Below are 18246 nucleotides of genomic sequence, written 5' to 3'. Positions count from 1 at the left end.
GTAAAGATGACGTTGCAAAGCGTCTCACCCGAACCAATTGATAGCTCAAGTTTGAATGACGATGCGTTGAAATCTCAAGATGAACCTGTTGGTATACCTCTTTTCCCCATATCCAAGAAATGGGTTTCTGTATCCCTGCGCAAGGTTCAATACTTCTCTACTTTCCCCATGTCTCTCTATTTCCCACTACATGGTATCAACACTCTTTTAGTGCCTCCAATTTCTGCTGGTTCAGCCCCTGACGATGTGCTAATGATGGTTAGAGAGTTATTACCATCCTTCACAACTAAGTTACTGGTTACATCACTCTGTCTACATTTTGGTAGTGGATTAATCCTACGAATTTGGCATTGGATCAACAATTATTATGCAAAACCTAGATCCAAAAGCAAGAAGCATTCTCCTACCAAAACTGATGTTCATTTCCAATTACAGGATGAATCTGAGCGGGTTTCTCAAAGGGTCATTGGACTCACGGGTGGACTTTCAGGATATTTCACTGGTTTTAAGAAGAGCTTTAGCCTCCCACCACAAATCTTGTCTGGTTACATATTGGCTCCTCTATTAACGTATCATCTATATGTGATGAAATTGATTCCAGATGAATTAAAGACAGATGTTGATTTTAATTACGTTAAATGGATATTGCAGAATCCCAATTGGCAAGTGAAATGGATCGGAGGAATTATTCCCATAACATTGTTAATTGGATCCGGTACTTATCACATATTCGCGGGAATGTGCCAGTATATGGGCGTCAAAAAACTTTCAAGTAGACGGAAATGGTCTAATGTAATTACTGTGGTAATCGCCAGCGGTATCTTTGGATTATACAGATTGGGAAAGCATTTAGCACCCTTTGTGGGCTCAGCAGAATACGAAAAGGTCTTCCAGAAAATATACTTATTATAATGAACAAAATATCATCGTTGCTGCATGATATCGTGAATTTATTTATTTTCTAACTTATTTATTTATTTATTTATTCATTTGATTTATTGGTATTGTTACAGCTTTCGTTAAATGATAAATAATGATAACCATACTAAATGGTATTACTACTAATAATATTCATAACCACCCCCATAATAAAGATTGAAGAAAAGTGAAAGAACATACACCTACCTTATGTTTATTTAGGGGTCCGTTCTTTGGAATAATTGTTCAGCAGCTTTTCATAGGTCTCTTGTACCGTATCATCCTCACTCGCCATATTCACATCATGGGGAGGTCCATGAGAATTTGTTGAAGGTGCTGCAGAGGGTGTAACTACATTCTTTGAATCTGCAGCACCATTCGATGGATTATTAGGATCTCCAATATCGAATGGCCTACCATAAATGTTTTCCAAAGTGGACCGATCTTCTTCTACATCATTGATTAAATCATTAATGGAATCAATACCTTTAGCCTTAATAATTGCTTCTCTCAATTCTGAACCAGATGGGATCTTCGGTAAAACTCTTCTCTTGGCGGGAGAAGAGAAACCTGGTCTTGCAGATGGTGCAGGTGTTGGCACCACTGGTGGTTCATTCGCATTGGCGCCATTTCGAGCTTCATGACTCAAATCACTTTCTGGATATATAGCATTACGTTGTTGCACGTAGAACCCCCATTTATGCAATTCACCTTCTTCTTGTTCTTGTCTCTTGGAGTGCAAGGACGTAGTTGAACTTTTCTTGAAGAGAACTGGTTTACCAGTAGCAACATCAATTGTTTTACCCGAATCTGAAGCCATCAAATGAGGTCTAATAGCGTTTTCTGGATTTTCAAATGCAGCAACAGGACTCTCTAAGATATCTTCGGAACCAACATGTTTCAAATAAGGCTGTGGAATTTGCAGTTTTAAGTTTTGAGATTTCGCAAGTTTGGATAAATCCGGTAAACCTGCAAAGATATCCAACACATTGGCCAGATTTTTCTCCAGTAACACTAATCTCAACAAATTTTCCTTTTCTTTCAATGGCAATTCACCATATTTCTTCCTATCGAACATTTTGTCGATAGTAGTCTGAACTTTACTGTGAACGTGTTGAGTCTGTTCAAAGTATTTCTTGGTTAGGTACCTCTTGGTAGCATCTGTCTCCACATATGATTTCTTATCGAGACGGTCCAAAATGGTTTCTGCAGTTTCCGCTAACAAAGAACCATCAAATAGTAGCTCATCTTGTTTCGATAGATCATCGATTTGGAAATTCGAATCCATATTCTTATTCATGTTATGCATTAAAGTAAGTGCAATTCTAGATCTAATCGCGTCAGGCACTTCGTCGTAATCCACATCCAAATTGACCAAATTGGGAGAATTCTTGACGAGAGCCAGCAAGTTTGCCGCCAACGCATTCTTTGTAAATTGCGAAACTTCTTCCGAAGATTCTGGATCTTTTGGTTCCGTTAATGCTTGACCCTGTATTGAAACGTGATTCAAAGAACGACATTTGGGGAAAATCGTGCATAAAAGTGATAAATTCTTGAACGACAAGTTATCACTGTCCACATGTATTCTGCTTAACTGGGGGAATTTAGGCAAATACTTGTGTAAGAAAGTCAATGCCTCTGGGAAGCACTGTGGCAGATTGCTTATGTCTAAAAATTTTAAGCGCGGCAAAGTTGCCAAATATTTCAACAATAGTCCTAAATCATTCCCCGACGATAAGCAACTGCTATTCAATGTAAAATATTCCAGTCGGTCATAATTTAATGAAGACAATTTGTTAGCAATGACCTTAACAAACGCTGAAAGGTCGTTATAGCCCAGGTCCACACCTTGCACGTTATATTTCGACATCCATGAGAGTAAAAACTTCATACATTCCAAATTTATTTCTGATGCTGCAACTCCTAATCTTATACCTGTCTGTAGACCTGGTTGTTCAGCGAATGCAGTGATCAGTTGGCAGAAATGTTCGGAAGGTAACTTGTCAAATCGTACACCGTTCAACAATAATTCTTCCAAAGGTCTACCCCTTCTTTTCCTCAATACTTGAGAGAAAAGCGGCCAATCCATTTGATCTCTGTTTTTAGATTCATCCGAAGCTGATCTTATTCTCGTTTGTGAGATATTCAATTTGGTAATGGATTTGTTAATCATGAGAAATTTACAGAGCAAGCGCCAGCCTTCCCTATTGATGACGACATTTCTTAAGCTTAATTTTTCCAGAGCCTTTGAGTGTACCAGTGAAACCATTACAACCTGAAACATTTCTGGGGTCAAAGAAACTTTATCAAAGACCACAGTATTGATTGGTACAACAGATATGAAATCACAAAATGATAGTATATCAATCAGAGTAGGTCGAGGATTCAAAAATTTTAGAACCTGCAGTGGAGCACTCTTACCTGTGACTTGTCTCAGGGTAGAAGGAATTGGTAAAATCTCTCGCAGATGACAACACCTCGTATAAACCACATCTAATGTAATCTCCTTGTCCTCATCTGAAATATAACCAGTTCCTTCACCTTCACTTTGGAAAGGATGTTCATTGACATGAATCGGCTTGTCGATGGATAGTTTCGCAACACGAGCATCCAATTCAGTTTCAGTGTCTTTTTCCTTTTCATGAGTCTTGGGTCTTGCACCATTACCAAAAAAACTTAAGCCAGAATGAAATGGATGGCCATTTTTCAAAGATGTGACTTCATGTTCCATATGTTTTGCCGCCATGTGTGCTTCTTGTTGGTGCTTCGCGGATTCTTTCAGTAATCTTTTCTGATTTTCTAACGCCAGTTTGTACTCTCGTGAATCCTTGGTGTACCTAGGCTCCCTTGCAGCTGATGCTCCGTTGTTTGTAATTCCCAATGAAATGGCGGGTGCTTCTGAAACCATATCCTCGGGAACCATAACGTTCCCTGGTCTAGGACGTCTCGAGGGCAGCTGTTGAGGAGGATCATTGCTGAATTTATCAACGGCAAATGACACTCGCTTCATAGGTACTTTAGAAAGCTTTTCTAATGGATCTACAGGTTTAGCCTTTGGAGGCGGAGCTAACGACATTTTATCAGGTGTCGTACGAGCTACCTGAGGTTTCAGCTCAGGTGAACCTACAGCTGATGAATTAGGTGAACTCATCCTTGAATTCGGAACTGAACCTGAAGTATGTGAACCACGATGGAAAATTGATCCAAACAGTGATTTTTTTGATCTTTCTCCCAGAACTTCATTTTTCCTAAAATCATTAGAAGAAACAGAGACAGATCTACCACGTCGTTGCTGCTGTTGCTGCTGCTGCTGCTGCTGCTGTCCTTGAATTTGTCGTTGTTCGTCTTGTTTAGTTCTTCGCTTTGGCATGGGAGCACTTGCTGGAGGTCCCCCTTCAAAATCCAACGCATCGTCCTCATGTGTTGTATCTTTTACACTACCATTAGACCGTGTTCTTTGGGAGACGACAGGATTACTATTACTTCTTGAGAGACTTGGTTTAGTTGATAGTTTCTTACCCCTATACAACCAGTCAACAGGAACATCAACGCCACTATAAGGTTTCAATCCCTCCATGCTGGCATAAGAAAACCAAATCAACTGGTCTCAATTTTCAATACTCTCGACTGACAGATTTGATAAAGGCCTCAATGAACTACTGAAAATTTCAATATAGCTACTACTGGAGTATTATGCAAATATCCAGATGAAATTCTGCTACTAATTACCCTATTCTACGTTGTCCGATGCCGTCCGCGGTTACTTCGGACAGTGGAGCAGCGAGTAGTGCGGGGTAAAGTAAGACACACGTGATGACAGATCAGAAAAAGAGGGGCAAGAAAAAGAGGAGACAATTGCTTCAAAGGCACGTGACGGTACTAGCCCCCCAAAAAAGAAAAGCGAAAAAAAAATTCTTATCTCCATTTCTAATCCCTATTCTCCGTCTCCGTCATCCCCCTCATTCACTGCAAAAGAAACGTCAAAAATGCCAAGGAATGGCAAATAATTTTATATTATTTTATTCTATTTTACTATTTTTTCTCACCCTCCATCAGTACACCCACACCCCGAAAAGTTTTACTGTGACACTTTCCACAACTTTCCATTTTCCGTCTGCAGGACACTCCGCTCGCCTTCCGGCCAGTATTTCCGCTCACCTTGATTACATAACTCCGCAGTAGTCAGCACTCCGCCTTCGGCCCCGAGCGGGCCGGAGGTGGTCAAAGGGCAAGCATATATAAGAAGAAAGGCTACGGCAGGTTGTTAACAGTCTATGCACTTTTATTCCCTTTGGTTTATTTTTTTAGTTGGACAAGAATAATATTAAGATAGTTAACCATGTTTAAGACAGGATTCACAACAGGACTAAGAACCATCAACGCTAGCACTCTCCGTACTGCACGTGCTATTAATGCTCCCAGATTAACACCTGCTTTTTCAGCAGTCACAACAAGATTTTACCATCCAAAGGTCATTGATCATTACACAAATCCAAGAAATGTTGGTTCAATGGATAAAACCCTAGAAACCGTAGGCACTGGTTTAGTGGGCGCACCAGCATGTGGTGATGTTATGAAACTACAGATTCAAGTTGGTGAAGACGGTACCATCGAAGATGTGAGGTTTAAGACCTTTGGTTGTGGTTCTGCCATTGCATCTTCCAGTTATATGACAGAACTAGTAAGAGGTAAGTCATTAGAGGAGGCTGCAAAGATTAGAAACACTGAAATTGCTAAGGAATTGTCTTTGCCTCCTGTGAAGCTGCACTGTTCGATGTTAGCCGAAGATGCTATCAAGGCAGCAATTAAGGATTACCATTCCAAGAGAACTAAGGGTACCGTTTTAGGAGGTGGTGCCAAGAGCCAGGAGACTGTCGCTACGGCTTAAGAGAAAGACGACTATGGGTTTATTATTCTTAGATTTATCTAACTGCATATGAGATGGCATATATTTTTGTGTATATAATGTGTTTATATTGTAACGGTAATGGGATGGATTAAACGAGGCGCACCCTATGTTGTGCAGCATCACGTGTGAAGTACGATATACGCCTGTTATGAAGGGAACGGGTGCGCTGGCACCTTTGACTGGCATTCTGTATGTGATGGCAGTTGGAGTGGTGCTTTAGACAGTCAACGTAGCCCTGGAGGGCCAATTCTTTGTTAAATGCATCTACTTCTTGCTTGATGCGATGACATATGCGGCTGAACATCTATCTACGTGAATGCGTATCGGGCATGCGAGCAGATTATCATGGACCCTTTGTCTTCATTTGTCATCTCCAGCCTTTAAGTTTAATTCAACCTCATCGCTTGATTCTGGTAGCTTCCCTAAATTCCATAACCCCTGCGATAGCGCCGTACTCGGGAGAGGTGGAAGATTGTGTCAAAGACCATACGGAGTTGCAGCAGAGGGGGAGAGAGGGGGGGGAGGAAAGTAAGTGTACTTGCACCAAGGGATTGGATCTACCCAGTCACTTGCTCATGGAAACATTCATGATTCTGTGTTAAGCAACTATCCAATATAGGAAATACCTCCTGCTCTTCCTTCAACAAGCTTATTAGACACTATGGCCGAGTGGTTAAGGCGACAGACTTGAATGTTCTAAACAGATATCTGTTGGGCTACGCCCGCGCAGGTTCGAGTCCTGCTGGTGTCGTAACAATTTATTTTTTGTTCTTTGTTCCAAGAACACGTCACTCCGTACGCATTTTGGGCCGTGCAAAGCTACATCATGTAATACACGTATAGAACGATGATGAAGAATTTCGAAAGATATTAAGAAAAAAAAAAAGCGTCTAGTAGTGCCAACTGAGAATCTCATCTCAAGAGCTCATCTCTTTGAAGAAGATCCGTCAACGTCCATTGCAACCCCTCCTCACTGTCTGATTCCTTAACAATGTCTAACACTCTCTTTGACGACGTCTTTTTAGTAGCAGATGTTGATCCTGGTAAATACAACCGTGTAGCGCGTATTGAAGCTACTTCTACTACACAAGAACATTGCAAATTGGCACTAGATGTGAATACGGATCTTTTCCCCGTGCAAACCGGCGAACAAGTTACAGCTACTATCGCATCCTCTTTGGAACTAGAGAAAAACGTCAATGATCCATCTGCAACTCGTTCCTGGAGACCTCCACAACCTGGTGAAAGATCTTTAGCTGATGATTACGACTACGTGATGCATGGTACCGCGTACCGTTTTGAGGAAGTCAGTAATGATCTAATCGCAGTTTACTATTCATTCGGTGGTCTTTTAATGAGATTGGAAGGAAATTACCGTAGTTTAAACAATTTAAAGCAAGAGAATGCATTCCTTTTACTTCGTCGTTAAAAAAAAAAATATTATGTTGTATATATTTTTTCAAAACCCTCTGACTGCGTTGAACATTACATTAACCATAACTCCTGCAACAATTGCCATCTTTTGCCTTTTACTAAACAAGCCTTCAGTTTTCATGAGCAATAATCCAAATAACCCTAGAAAAAAACCTACACAAATCCCGACCAAAAGGTCGCGATTGTGTCTGAAATTTGATGTTGGCATTGCATTAAACCTTTCATCTTCGTAAACGGCTTCACCGGGTCTTTCGGTACCACTTTCCATCCATTGTTCTTCCAATTGTCTAATATCGTTGTCATCACCGTCACGGTTTGGTTCTGTTTCTAAATCACCATAAGTAGCTCTAAACTGTTGTCTAAGTAGTTCAATCTCTTCATCTGTGAATCCAACAGCTCTCAAACGATCGAATCCAACGGCTTGTGTAGTTACACCTTCTCTCGAGGGTCCCGCATCATCCATGGCATCTTCATTGAGTAATTGATCACGTTCCAGACGTTCTGTACCTACAATACAATGGATGTAAAACTTGCTCCTTGATTGATCCCTATTACTGTCGTTACCATTAGAAGCCGCATCTTGTCGAATAAAATGTCTACTCAATTCACTCGAAAGGTCGGCATGAGAATTTAAAAGTGCACCACTTCTAATAAATTTTAACCTTCTACTGTCAGTTTCTTGTGGCCTCAGTTCCCTGCATTTCTGCCGTAGCCAACGGGTTGTAACCTCCCTATATGGTACATCTGTAATGTCAATTTCTAAATCTCTAATATTAACATCTGAAAATCTTATTACGATAACTCGACGATTTGGACTATTTGGTGCTGTCCTATATAGTGGTAAAAGCGGCTCTTGTGACATAGGTGAATGCTTATTCTTCCTTTTGTTTTAGAGCTCCTTTGGATTTTGACTTTTGTTTTGTCAATTTTTCAACATATATAAAGGGCATCGTTGTCCAGGACAGACTTGAACATCTTTTCGCCACTTTTTTTTCCTCCTAGAAAAACAATCAAGATATAACAAAATATCGTGCGGAAATCCAGGACTATCGTGTTGCTGTGAGTGCTATCCCTATGCATTCTTCAGCGTCAGTCTGAGGAGAGATCAATTCCGTTCATCTTAACGCCCTTTTGTACTAGCAATTGAACAACGCTTTTGCAAGGGCTGGTAGAACGAATATGCATGCAAAAATAAATCCGTAGTAACCTTAGTAACTTTAGTAACTTTAGGAGGAACTGTAGAAATTGTAAAAGTCTTGAATATGTCTTCAAATCTTATGAATAAATATATACAAACCCTACGAATGTCATTATATCAATCATTTGTTAGTGACGTTTCTCAACATGTCGGAAACTTCGGTGAACACCACCAGCAGGATACCACCACCTGGACCCAATCTGAGCACCTTTGGTAGGAAACCTTTGTAAAGGGCCAAGAATCCCTCTTCTGCATAAATAGTGAAAAGCGATGGCCAAGTCCAGTTGTATTTTCTCATTTGACCAGGTACCACAGCAGTGTTTTGAATACGAGATTTAACCACATCAAATGGTGTAGAACAGAATGAACCGAAAGTACCACCCACTGCACCTGCAAGCAAATCGTTTCTTGTCTTTTGAGATTTATTTTGAGCCGCTGGGAGGAGGCTTCTAATTTGAAAGATAATACCAAAGTAACCGGCATTCCAAACACCGTGTCTCCACATAGTTGATTCTAAACCATTGTACATGGCAAGGACACCTTCTTCTTTGCAGATGTGTCTAACCACATCAGCTGGACCTTTGAAAGTTGTATTTTGATCTTGTAGACGAATCTTAACCAATTCAAATGGCACCACCACAAGCGATTCACAGATACCTGCAGAAGCACCACTTAAAATGGATAGAGGTTGGGTCAACTTTTCAACACCGAATGAACGTTTGTAAAATTTCTGAAATTCATCATTACAGGCAAATTTTGTGGCTCTCTTTGGGGCTTCCATTAACACAGGAGAAGTAATACCTTTGTAAAGACGGGAGAAACCCTCCTTCTTGATGATCTTACGGAAACAATCCACCACACCGTTATACCTTTCATCGGCAGAAACAGTGTTCAATTGCAGTTGCATCCTAGTCTTGACAACGTCCAGCGGGTACATAACCAGGATTTCTGAAATACCGGCAACAGCACCGGCAACAAATTGCAGTGCAAAGGGAAGTGGTGCGGGATCTGACATGATTGTATGTTTCTCTATTGTCTATTGTCTCTATCTTGAACTCTCGATTCTATCCCCTCTAAACCGATAACCTCTAATCAATAAACAATCCACCTTTAATTAAATAAACCTTCTTTATAATAGAGAACGATTGAAAAATTTTCATATTTTTCACCTGTTTAATATGTGTGAAATTTCCGATGCGAAAAAAATGTACTGCTGATAGGGCACCATGGTCACTTATTTCAATATATTACTATTGACCTTGTGCCTATGACTCATTTGGATATACGCTTTATTCCGGTGTCTTTCTAAAGGCTCCTACTCTCACCTCATTTCTATGCTCCGATGGCTCCTCCCATAATCCATTCCCGGAAACAGTTCTGAATTCATTATCTTGATTTAGATTTTAGTGCGGGTTGCCATTTGCCAATCAGCTGGTCTCTTCACTATGCTGATAATTTCAATTCGGTATAGGCCGTTGAAAAATTGATGCAGTTCTTTACATGCGGTACGATGAGATGAGTTAAAGGGAGAAAAAAATTCCGAAAGTATGAAGCTGTGTACTTTTCCAGGTCAAGGTACTCCCATTTCAATTCCTACATTAAGGTCAGTAGTTTCACGAAGACCCGTCCAATGTCCTGAATCGCTTTTAAGGTACGTCTATGCCCATCCCTCAAATCCGGGTTCAATCGCGGTGAGTTCAGCACTCTTCTACCAGCTATTTGCAGCTCCACTGCAGCAACAGCAGCTGTTACTTCTAGGACACTCTCTAGGTGAATTGACATGTTTTTGGGCTAATGGGATGTTTGATATTGAAAATCTTTTCCACATTGCAAATTACCGAAACGATTTAATGGTGCAGTGCACGAAAAGGTACTTGCAAGCTCGAGGAATTAACCAGAGATTTGCGCTATGGGCACTTTCATCGCCCAGAGCGCAAAACCTACCGAAGGAAGTAGAGCAACTGTTACAGGAATTGCAAATAGACAGCGTTTCCATCGCCAATGCTAATAGTGTCAAACAATGCGTAGTGACAGGTCTAGTCAGTGAATTGGAGTCGTTGCGGATTGAATTGCATCTAAAATTTCCACGTCTAAGAATCACGGAATTGACAAATCCCGATGGTATCCCCTTCCACAATAGCGCAGTGTTAAGACCTACACACGAATTACTGTACGATTACATTTGGAAAATCATGAAGGATAAAGGAACCAATTTGAATATGCAGTTGGACCATCCGATACTGTGTAACTTGGATGGTCAATTATCCACAGTAGCCCATCGAGCATTGGAAAAATTTGTTAGATGTAGCAGTAATACGGTTCAATTTACAGAATGTTACGATACGATTAATAATGATATGAGTGGTGAGCTGGATGAAGCCATTTGCATGGGGCCAGGTAGTGTTGTTTACAATTTGGTCAGACGTAATTGTCAATTGAAAGCATGGGAGTTCGACTCGTTAGAATCGATACAAAAATATGAAATGTCACATAATACCTAAGAAATCGGAATGAAATTTCCCACAATACATATAGGGATGTTATACCTATCTCTTCTAATGGTAAAACTAAAGCAACATGGTCTTTTTCTTCGGCCATCTCTTGTTCTCAGATTACAACTTGTTAATACGGCTTTTTGACCCTTGTCAAATGCAATTGAGCCGTATTTTTCCCAGAAGTTAACAGCACTTTCTTCTGTCATTAGTTCATATATCGCCAGTTTACCTTCAATCAAGTCCTCCACACCACAATCGACTAAACTGGCAAATTCCTTATTTGCTCTATAAATTTCTCCTGTACGTCTCCATAGACATGCGGGCATACTCATTGATGTGAAAACCCTGTCATAAGATAATAACATTCTTTCAAAGCCTTCCTCTACCAGGATAAGGTCGACATCTTTCAATGAACGAGCAATGGCTCTAAAAGCAGGACGAATGGTTGATAACGGTTTTAAAATTCTTTGCTTTGACGATTGGTTCATATATTTGTCCATGTAATTTTGTAATCTGGTATAACCTTGTGCATAGTTATAGGGCTGTAACAATCCGGCTTCCAATTTTGCATTAATCACCAGTTTTAGCCTATCCTCGGGTGTCATCTCAGTCGATGGATCTGCCGCCGTCAAAAAGAAGTGTTCCTTGGAAGTTGTCGCCGTATCGAGTTCCCTTTCCACATTATCTACGTGCAGCGTAGGATTGTAGTTGTTATTATTATTATGGGTATTAGTATTATTATTACTACTGTTATTACTATTGTTATTAACTAGTAATGGATCTTCCAACATGCTTAAGAACTCATTCAAAGAACTAAACTCGGATCCCACATGTTCAGACACAAAGGTTGGTTGCTGAGCTAAAAAGCTTGCCATCTTGGAATTCTCATTAGCACTAGCAGCGATACTATTACCAACATCTAAATCAGCATTGCCAGGATTGTTCGAACCTAAAGAATCAGTACACAGATGTGCAATATCCCTCCTAATACATCTTGAACAAGGTCTCTGTTCATCACAGATCAGATGAGACCTCCGGCAGAATACACAGGATTTAGAAACCTTTTTCCTCTTGGTACTCATTTCGAAAATGCTTATACATTTATATTTGCCTGTATGTATATGACGTTTAAGTTAACGTTATGAAACTTTCCTATTTTCAAAGCCAAAACTCGAAGTCAAGGAATAAGAACAGAATATACCATTGCAATGACGATGAAAATGATCATGCCCCAATGCCTGTGGTACGGTAATAGATTATCCCTGAGACTTATCAATCCCATCAGAAGAATACACCATACAACGATCCCATTCCGTAAAGCCGTCAATGTTACTGATTTGAACCTGACAAGAGACCAAATGGTTCAGCTACGTAATATGAAGAGTTCGCAAGAGAGGAAATTCCGTAATAGAACAGTAGCCTTTTATTTCAGCAGTGTGGCCGTTATCTTTCTAGGTTTAGCATACGCAGCTGTACCACTGTATAGGGCTATCTGTGCTAGAACTGGATTTGGTGGTATACCAATTACCGATAAGCGTAAATTTACAAGTGATAAATTAGTCCCAGTTGATACTGAAAAGAGAATTCGAATTGGATTCACTAGCGAAGTTTCACAAATCTTACCATGGAAATTTACACCAGAACAGAGGGAAGTCTATGTTCAGCCAGGTGAAACTGCTTTAGCATTTTATAGAGCCAAAAATACAAGCGATAAAGATATTATCGGTATGGCAACGTACTCCATTACGCCTGGTGATGCCGCCCAATATTTTAACAAAATCCAGTGCTTTTGCTTTGAAGAACAGAGACTAGCAGCAGGCGAAGAGGTTGACATGCCGGTTTTCTTCTTTATAGACCCTGATTTTGCCAGTGACCCAAACATGAGAAACATTGACGATATGATGCTGCACTATACCTTCTTCAAAGCCCATTACGATAGACACGAAGTCGTCGATACCAGATCCTAATTGATTAATTACATCCTGTAAATAGACATATGCATACACCAATACATATCTACAAAGACCCTTCCGTTCCTAATGTGTGAATTCATCTAGAGTAATACTGGGTGACATGGGTTGTCCCTGATCCTGCCATAGACATTTTGTACCCACCTGCAATGGTTGCTTTTGATTCTTGGGTAATGGCTCTTGATAAAGATGAAATTCGGAGTTATCATCAAATCTCAATAGCGTGGGGGAGCCAGTACGGTCTGGTGAAAGTGTTGGCGAAGAAACATTTGCCTCCTGGGCAGTGTTTAGAGATAGTATAGGTCTTTCTCCAGCACCATTCTTACTCCTACTTATCCTATCGGTATCATTTTCTGAATTGCTTCTTTGCGATAGTAAGGACTCCGAAAGGTATACCTTAACATCATCGGGATGGTTTTCAACCAAATAATTGTACACTTGACTTGCACTTGCCTCATCAGCAAATATGATTACGATTCGATTGAGAAATGGCAATGGACTAAAGTAACTTAATTGGGGCTTTAACTGAGGGAACTTAGTACTAAACAGTTCTGATTCCAGATCACGTGGCCAACCTTGCTTGAACAATTTCTTGTCAACGTTGGTTAGTATAATCTGAACCCTGGCCATTGATATCATTTTAAAACAATGCTCTAGTCGTTATTGTTGCTACTATTACTTTTATTATTCGCCTCTACTACAAGATACTCCACTACTACCATTACCACCATTAACACCTTCCATACTCATATATGTATACGTATATATATATTATTATTATTGTTGTATGCTGCATGTAAGAAAGTAAATCTAGTGTCGTCCGATGTGATGTCTTGCGGCTGTTAATTCAGTTTCCCTTTGACACAATAAACATGGGCTTATTATTATTCTTACTACCATCAGGGCTCATCACTTGTTGCTACTTGCAGCTGCTACTCGGAAAGGGTTTCCAGCATTGCAACGTTAATAATGAGAGATTAAGAATATAGAACAATTTTATAACGTCTTGTATGCAAGTAAGTCCGATAGGCGTAGCGAAAGCCTCACTGGGCTGTGCAGTTATCGGTTTCCATCCCAATGGACAAAAGCTAAACTCGATAATTCTCTTAAGGAAGTAAAATAACGTAATAACTTGGGTTGCATTGCCGAGCCACTTGGAGGATCGACGGGATTGGCACACGATTTACGAGGGTAGACAATCGTGGACATACTGCGAGTCACGGTCATCATAGCACTTTGACAATATCAGTGACTGTTCAAGGGTGTGTGGGTGTATGTATGGGTTATAAATTCTTTTTCAAAAAGATATTTTTTTTTCAATTCTACAAAACTCCGAGAACATTACACACCGACGCAATGGACGCAGAGAGCGTGTGTGCTGAATTTTTCAATTTTGAAGAACTATACCGATGAGATGAAGGAATATTAGAGTTAGTGATTAAAGATTAGTGACCTTTGGATCATAAACGTAATAGACGCGTGCCCACATCCTCCACAATGTTTTTTAAGAACTTGAAGAACAACGCCTACCAATCTCGTTTCCAAACTCCATTCAGGAGAAGAAGAGAAGGTAAGACCGATTACTACCAAAGAAGAAAGTTGGTCACCCAACACAAGGCTAAGTATGCTTCTCCTAAGTACAGATTAGTGGTTAGATTCACCAACAAGGACATCATCTGCCAAATTGTTTCTTCTCAAATCACTGGTGACATCGTTTTGGCCGCTGCCTACTCTCACGAGTTGCCAAGATACGGTATCACCCACGGTTTGACTAACTGGGCTGCTGCTTACGCTACCGGTCTTTTGGTCGCTAGAAGAGTTTTGCAAAAGTTGGGTCTTGACAAGGTCTACCCAGGTGTTGAAGAAGTTGAAGGTGAATACAACTTGACCGAAGCTGTGGAGGATGGCCCACGTCCATTCAAGGTTTTCTTGGACATTGGTCTACAAAGAACCACCACTGGTGCTCGTGTCTTCGGTGCTTTGAAGGGTGCTTCCGACGGTGGTCTTTACGTCCCACACTCTCCAAAGAGATTCCCAGGTTTCGATTTCGAATCTGAAGAATTGGATGCTGATCTATTGAGATCTTACATCTTCGGTGGTCACGTCTCCCAATACATGGAAGAATTGGCTGACGATGATGAAGAAAGATACCAAGAATTGTTCAGAGGTTACATTGCCGATGACATCGATGCTGAATCCGTTGAAGAAATCTACCAACAAGCTCACGAAGCTATCAGAGCTGACCCATCTTTCAAGCCAACTGAAAAGAAATTCTCCAAGGACCAATACGCTGCTGAATCCAAGAAGTACAAGCAAAGAAAGTTGTCCAAGGAACAAAAGCGCGAACGTGTTGCTGCCAAGATCAACCTTTTGGCTGCTGCTTCTCAACAATAAGCAGACGATTTATAAGTATTATGTACTCATTTTATTCGTTTGTAGGTATTTGAAAGGTTTCGCCCTGTTATAGCACTAATTGCAGTGATTAATTAAGATAGTACTTTACTTGAACTTTGCTTACTACTTTTTACCCTTTTTTTAGCTTTAATACAATTTACTAGAGAACGAATTCAATTAGCGCTCCATGTCGTCCTCTCATAAGAGGAAGAATAGTCATCTCTTCTTACAGCGGAAGAATTCGAGTTCTTTCAATATGGAGGATATTGAATTGGATCAATTCCCCAATGATATGAATCACATTGATAATGCAAGAATTGTCGTTGATCCCCCACCTTCACCGTCCACTCAAGAGAATGGAAACGCTGCTAATATTTCCCTAAGATCAAGGGGCATTATGGGATCATGGAAAAGGTATCGTGTACGTTTAATGCTGTTCCTTGGAATTTTGATAACTTTACTTCTATTCCTGGTCCCATTCTATATTGTTAAATCAACTGCTGATCTTCAAAAAAATGCAGAGAATAGATTTAGAACAAGATCATTTGACATTGATAATGTGTTAAATGGTGATTTTTCATATTTTGAGAAATCATTTCATTTCATTCAACCGCCTCCAGAAACTGTAAAATACCATGAAGAAGATCCTGGTCTATATTTAAGTTTACAAGAAGATGATAATAATGATTATACCATCTTAGCAAAACAATTGTACGATAGTAATTTTGCCGAACCATTGGGTACAAATAAATTTGAATATGAAAGTAAGGAATATGTTGTTCAAAAGGTTAAAGTCAGTTATAGGTTGGATAGAACCATTTTTGCAACTGATTTGAAAGCAGAGTTTAGACATTCAAGCCACGGTCTTTATTGGATTCATGACGTTGAAACCGGTCAAATCTTGCCGATTTCACCACACCCATCATTATTACTAACCCCAGTTTCATATGCCCATTTTTCACCAAATTTCAATTTCGTATATTTTGTTCATGATAATGATTTGTACATTCAAAGTCTCTACACCAAGAATCCTGCCAGAAGACTTACACATGGTGGATCCTTTAACATTTTACACGGGAAACCTGATTGGATTTATGAAGAAGAAGTTTTAGCTGACGAAAAGGCGGTTTGGTGGTGCCCCGATGATTCCAAATTAATATTTGCCAAATTTGATGATTCCGAAGTTAATACTTATTCTTTCCCCAAATATATCAACAATGGTAATATGTTTCCGCAATTGGAAGAAATCAAATACCCAAAACCTGGCTCTTTTAACCCGAAAGTCGAACTTTACATGCTTGATTTAAATTCAGGCTTGATAGCATTGATCAATGCTATGGAATCAGCGGAAGGTAATTGGGGGGAAGATTATATATTATATGATGCTAGTTGGGTTGGTCCAAATGCATTTTTGTTCAAAATATCTGATCGTTCATCTCAAAAGCTAATCGTTAGAATTTATGATACAAAGAATAATACAATTAAAACCATGTACACTTTGGATTTTAAAAAATTTGACGGTTGGGTTGAAAAGGCAAGAAATGTCGTTCCCGTACCGCCTATGGAAGAGAAAGGTAGACCAGAATATGGTTATCTGGATATTCTACCAGATGAAAATGGTTTTAATCACATTTTCTACTTTGCTAGATTCTCTGATACTAAAGGTCAACAAATTACTAAGGGCAACTGGGAAGTTAGAAATCAAGGTATTGTTGGTTACGAATATGAAACACATTCCGTCTTCTTTCTATCCAATATGGTTGGAACGATGGCCCAACACTTGTATACTGTAACTATTAACAGTGGTAGCCCTGGTGAAATCAAGACTTTACAAAATCCTGATAAAAAGGAAGATTTTTACGAGTTCGAATTGAGTCCAAGTTGTAGATATGCTCTGGCTAGAAAACTGGGATCTAGTGTACCAGTTACCATAGCTGGTGATCTCTTTGACGTTTTAGATGCAGATACCGCTAAGGATAATAATGTCATACGCTTAACTGATGACAACGATCTGCAAAAATCATTGAAACGTTACGATTTACCTGTTACGAGTTACAAATCTATGGTATTAGATGATGGAACTGAAGTTAATTACGTGGAGATTAAACCGCCTTTTCTAGATTCTAAGAAGAAATATCCAGTCTTAGTGGAAAGCTATGCCGGACCTGGGTCTCAATCTTATTTCACTAAATTCAACGTTTTCTTTCAACAAGCAGTTTCCTCTGGGTTACACGCAATTGTTCTTTTAGTAGAACCTAGGGGTACTGGTGGTAAAGGTTGGAAATTTAAATCATGGGCAAAGAACAAAATTGGATATTGGGAACCCAGAGACATCACTGAAGTTACAAGGCAATTCATCACACTTAATCATCAATTCGTAGATAAGGAAAGAGTCGCAATTTGGGGGTGGTCATACGGTGGTTTCGCCGCATTAAAAACCATAGAATACGATGCTGGTCAAACGTTCAACTATGCAATGGCTGTGGCTCCCGTTACCAATTGGACCTATTACGATTCCATTTATACAGAAAGATACATGGGACTCCCCAAGGAAAATATTCAAGGATACAGCGACAGAGCAAGCATTAGAGATTTCAAATCATTTGAAAAAATTGAAAAACTTCTCGTGATTCATGGGACCGCCGACGATAATGTTCATATACAGAACTCTTATGAGTTTGTTGATCATTTGAACAGTTTAGGAATCAAAAATTACGATATGCATATATTCCCAGATTCTGATCATACTATTCATTTCCACAACGCACAAAAAGTGGTATTCACCAAATTGTATCAATGGCTTAAGGATGCATTTGCTGGACATTTCAAACCTCGATAAATTTTAAGACTTTCTTATTAAGAAAATGAAGAAGCAAGGATCTTACGTTATAAAAAAGTTCAGTAATTATAAAAAAAAAAAACAATACA

General features: G+C 39.6%; 12 protein-coding genes and 1 non-coding gene across 13 annotated transcripts; 8 read left to right on the top strand and 5 right to left on the bottom strand.

The window, feature by feature from the left end:
* Positions 1 to 6: 6 nt before the first annotated feature.
* On the top strand, positions 7 to 912 carry MCP1 (Mcp1p; the record flags this gene model as incomplete). Its single annotated transcript, XM_002497445.1, has 1 exon — positions 7 to 912. The coding sequence occupies one exon, from the start codon at positions 7 to 9 to the stop codon at positions 910 to 912; it is 906 nt and encodes a 301-aa protein (XP_002497490.1).
* A 220-nt stretch (positions 913 to 1132) lies between these two features.
* Positions 1133 to 4495, bottom strand: HER1 (Her1p; the record flags this gene model as incomplete). Its single annotated transcript, XM_002497444.1, has 1 exon — positions 1133 to 4495. One exon carries the CDS (start codon positions 4493 to 4495, stop codon positions 1133 to 1135), a length of 3363 nt encoding a protein of 1120 aa, XP_002497489.1.
* Positions 4496 to 5257: 762 nt separating this feature from the next.
* ISU2 (putative iron-binding protein ISU2) lies at positions 5258 to 5806 on the top strand (the record flags this gene model as incomplete). The annotated part of the gene is made up of 1 exon (XM_002497443.1): positions 5258 to 5806. The coding sequence occupies one exon, from the start codon at positions 5258 to 5260 to the stop codon at positions 5804 to 5806; it is 549 nt and encodes a 182-aa protein (XP_002497488.1).
* Positions 5807 to 6482: 676 nt separating this feature from the next.
* ZYRO0F06666r lies at positions 6483 to 6578 on the top strand. The gene is given in 2 exon segments: positions 6483 to 6519; positions 6534 to 6578. It is a non-coding gene; the product is annotated as a tRNA-Ser (tRNA).
* A 240-nt stretch (positions 6579 to 6818) lies between these two features.
* Positions 6819 to 7256, top strand: RPB8 (DNA-directed RNA polymerase core subunit RPB8; the record flags this gene model as incomplete). Its single annotated transcript, XM_002497442.1, has 1 exon — positions 6819 to 7256. One exon carries the CDS (start codon positions 6819 to 6821, stop codon positions 7254 to 7256), a length of 438 nt encoding a protein of 145 aa, XP_002497487.1.
* Positions 7257 to 7286: 30 nt separating this feature from the next.
* Positions 7287 to 8123, bottom strand: DSC3 (Dsc3p; the record flags this gene model as incomplete). The annotated part of the gene is made up of 1 exon (XM_002497441.1): positions 7287 to 8123. The coding sequence occupies one exon, from the start codon at positions 8121 to 8123 to the stop codon at positions 7287 to 7289; it is 837 nt and encodes a 278-aa protein (XP_002497486.1).
* A 457-nt stretch (positions 8124 to 8580) lies between these two features.
* ODC2 (mitochondrial 2-oxodicarboxylate carrier) lies at positions 8581 to 9474 on the bottom strand (the record flags this gene model as incomplete). The annotated part of the gene is made up of 1 exon (XM_002497440.1): positions 8581 to 9474. One exon carries the CDS (start codon positions 9472 to 9474, stop codon positions 8581 to 8583), a length of 894 nt encoding a protein of 297 aa, XP_002497485.1.
* Positions 9475 to 10006: 532 nt separating this feature from the next.
* Positions 10007 to 10960, top strand: MCT1 ([acyl-carrier-protein] S-malonyltransferase; the record flags this gene model as incomplete). Its single annotated transcript, XM_002497439.1, has 1 exon — positions 10007 to 10960. The coding sequence occupies one exon, from the start codon at positions 10007 to 10009 to the stop codon at positions 10958 to 10960; it is 954 nt and encodes a 317-aa protein (XP_002497484.1).
* RDS2 (gluconeogenesis transcription factor RDS2) lies at positions 10957 to 12036 on the bottom strand (the record flags this gene model as incomplete). The annotated part of the gene is made up of 1 exon (XM_002497438.1): positions 10957 to 12036. The coding sequence occupies one exon, from the start codon at positions 12034 to 12036 to the stop codon at positions 10957 to 10959; it is 1080 nt and encodes a 359-aa protein (XP_002497483.1).
* A 126-nt stretch (positions 12037 to 12162) lies between these two features.
* COX11 (Cox11p) lies at positions 12163 to 12921 on the top strand (the record flags this gene model as incomplete). The annotated part of the gene is made up of 1 exon (XM_002497437.1): positions 12163 to 12921. The coding sequence occupies one exon, from the start codon at positions 12163 to 12165 to the stop codon at positions 12919 to 12921; it is 759 nt and encodes a 252-aa protein (XP_002497482.1).
* A 69-nt stretch (positions 12922 to 12990) lies between these two features.
* Positions 12991 to 13563, bottom strand: RCN2 (Rcn2p; the record flags this gene model as incomplete). The annotated part of the gene is made up of 1 exon (XM_002497436.1): positions 12991 to 13563. One exon carries the CDS (start codon positions 13561 to 13563, stop codon positions 12991 to 12993), a length of 573 nt encoding a protein of 190 aa, XP_002497481.1.
* Positions 13564 to 14421: 858 nt separating this feature from the next.
* On the top strand, positions 14422 to 15318 carry RPL5 (60S ribosomal protein uL18; the record flags this gene model as incomplete). The annotated part of the gene is made up of 1 exon (XM_002497435.1): positions 14422 to 15318. The coding sequence occupies one exon, from the start codon at positions 14422 to 14424 to the stop codon at positions 15316 to 15318; it is 897 nt and encodes a 298-aa protein (XP_002497480.1).
* Positions 15319 to 15505: 187 nt separating this feature from the next.
* STE13 (Ste13p) lies at positions 15506 to 18157 on the top strand (the record flags this gene model as incomplete). The annotated part of the gene is made up of 1 exon (XM_002497434.1): positions 15506 to 18157. One exon carries the CDS (start codon positions 15506 to 15508, stop codon positions 18155 to 18157), a length of 2652 nt encoding a protein of 883 aa, XP_002497479.1.
* Positions 18158 to 18246: the final 89 nt, after the last annotated feature.

This window comes from Zygosaccharomyces rouxii (assembly GCF_000026365.1).
Source record: "Zygosaccharomyces rouxii strain CBS732 chromosome F complete sequence".
NCBI lineage: Eukaryota > Fungi > Ascomycota > Saccharomycetes > Saccharomycetales > Saccharomycetaceae > Zygosaccharomyces > Zygosaccharomyces rouxii.
Note: the sequence above shows the minus strand (reverse complement) of the source record. Positions and strands in the feature narration are given on the sequence as shown.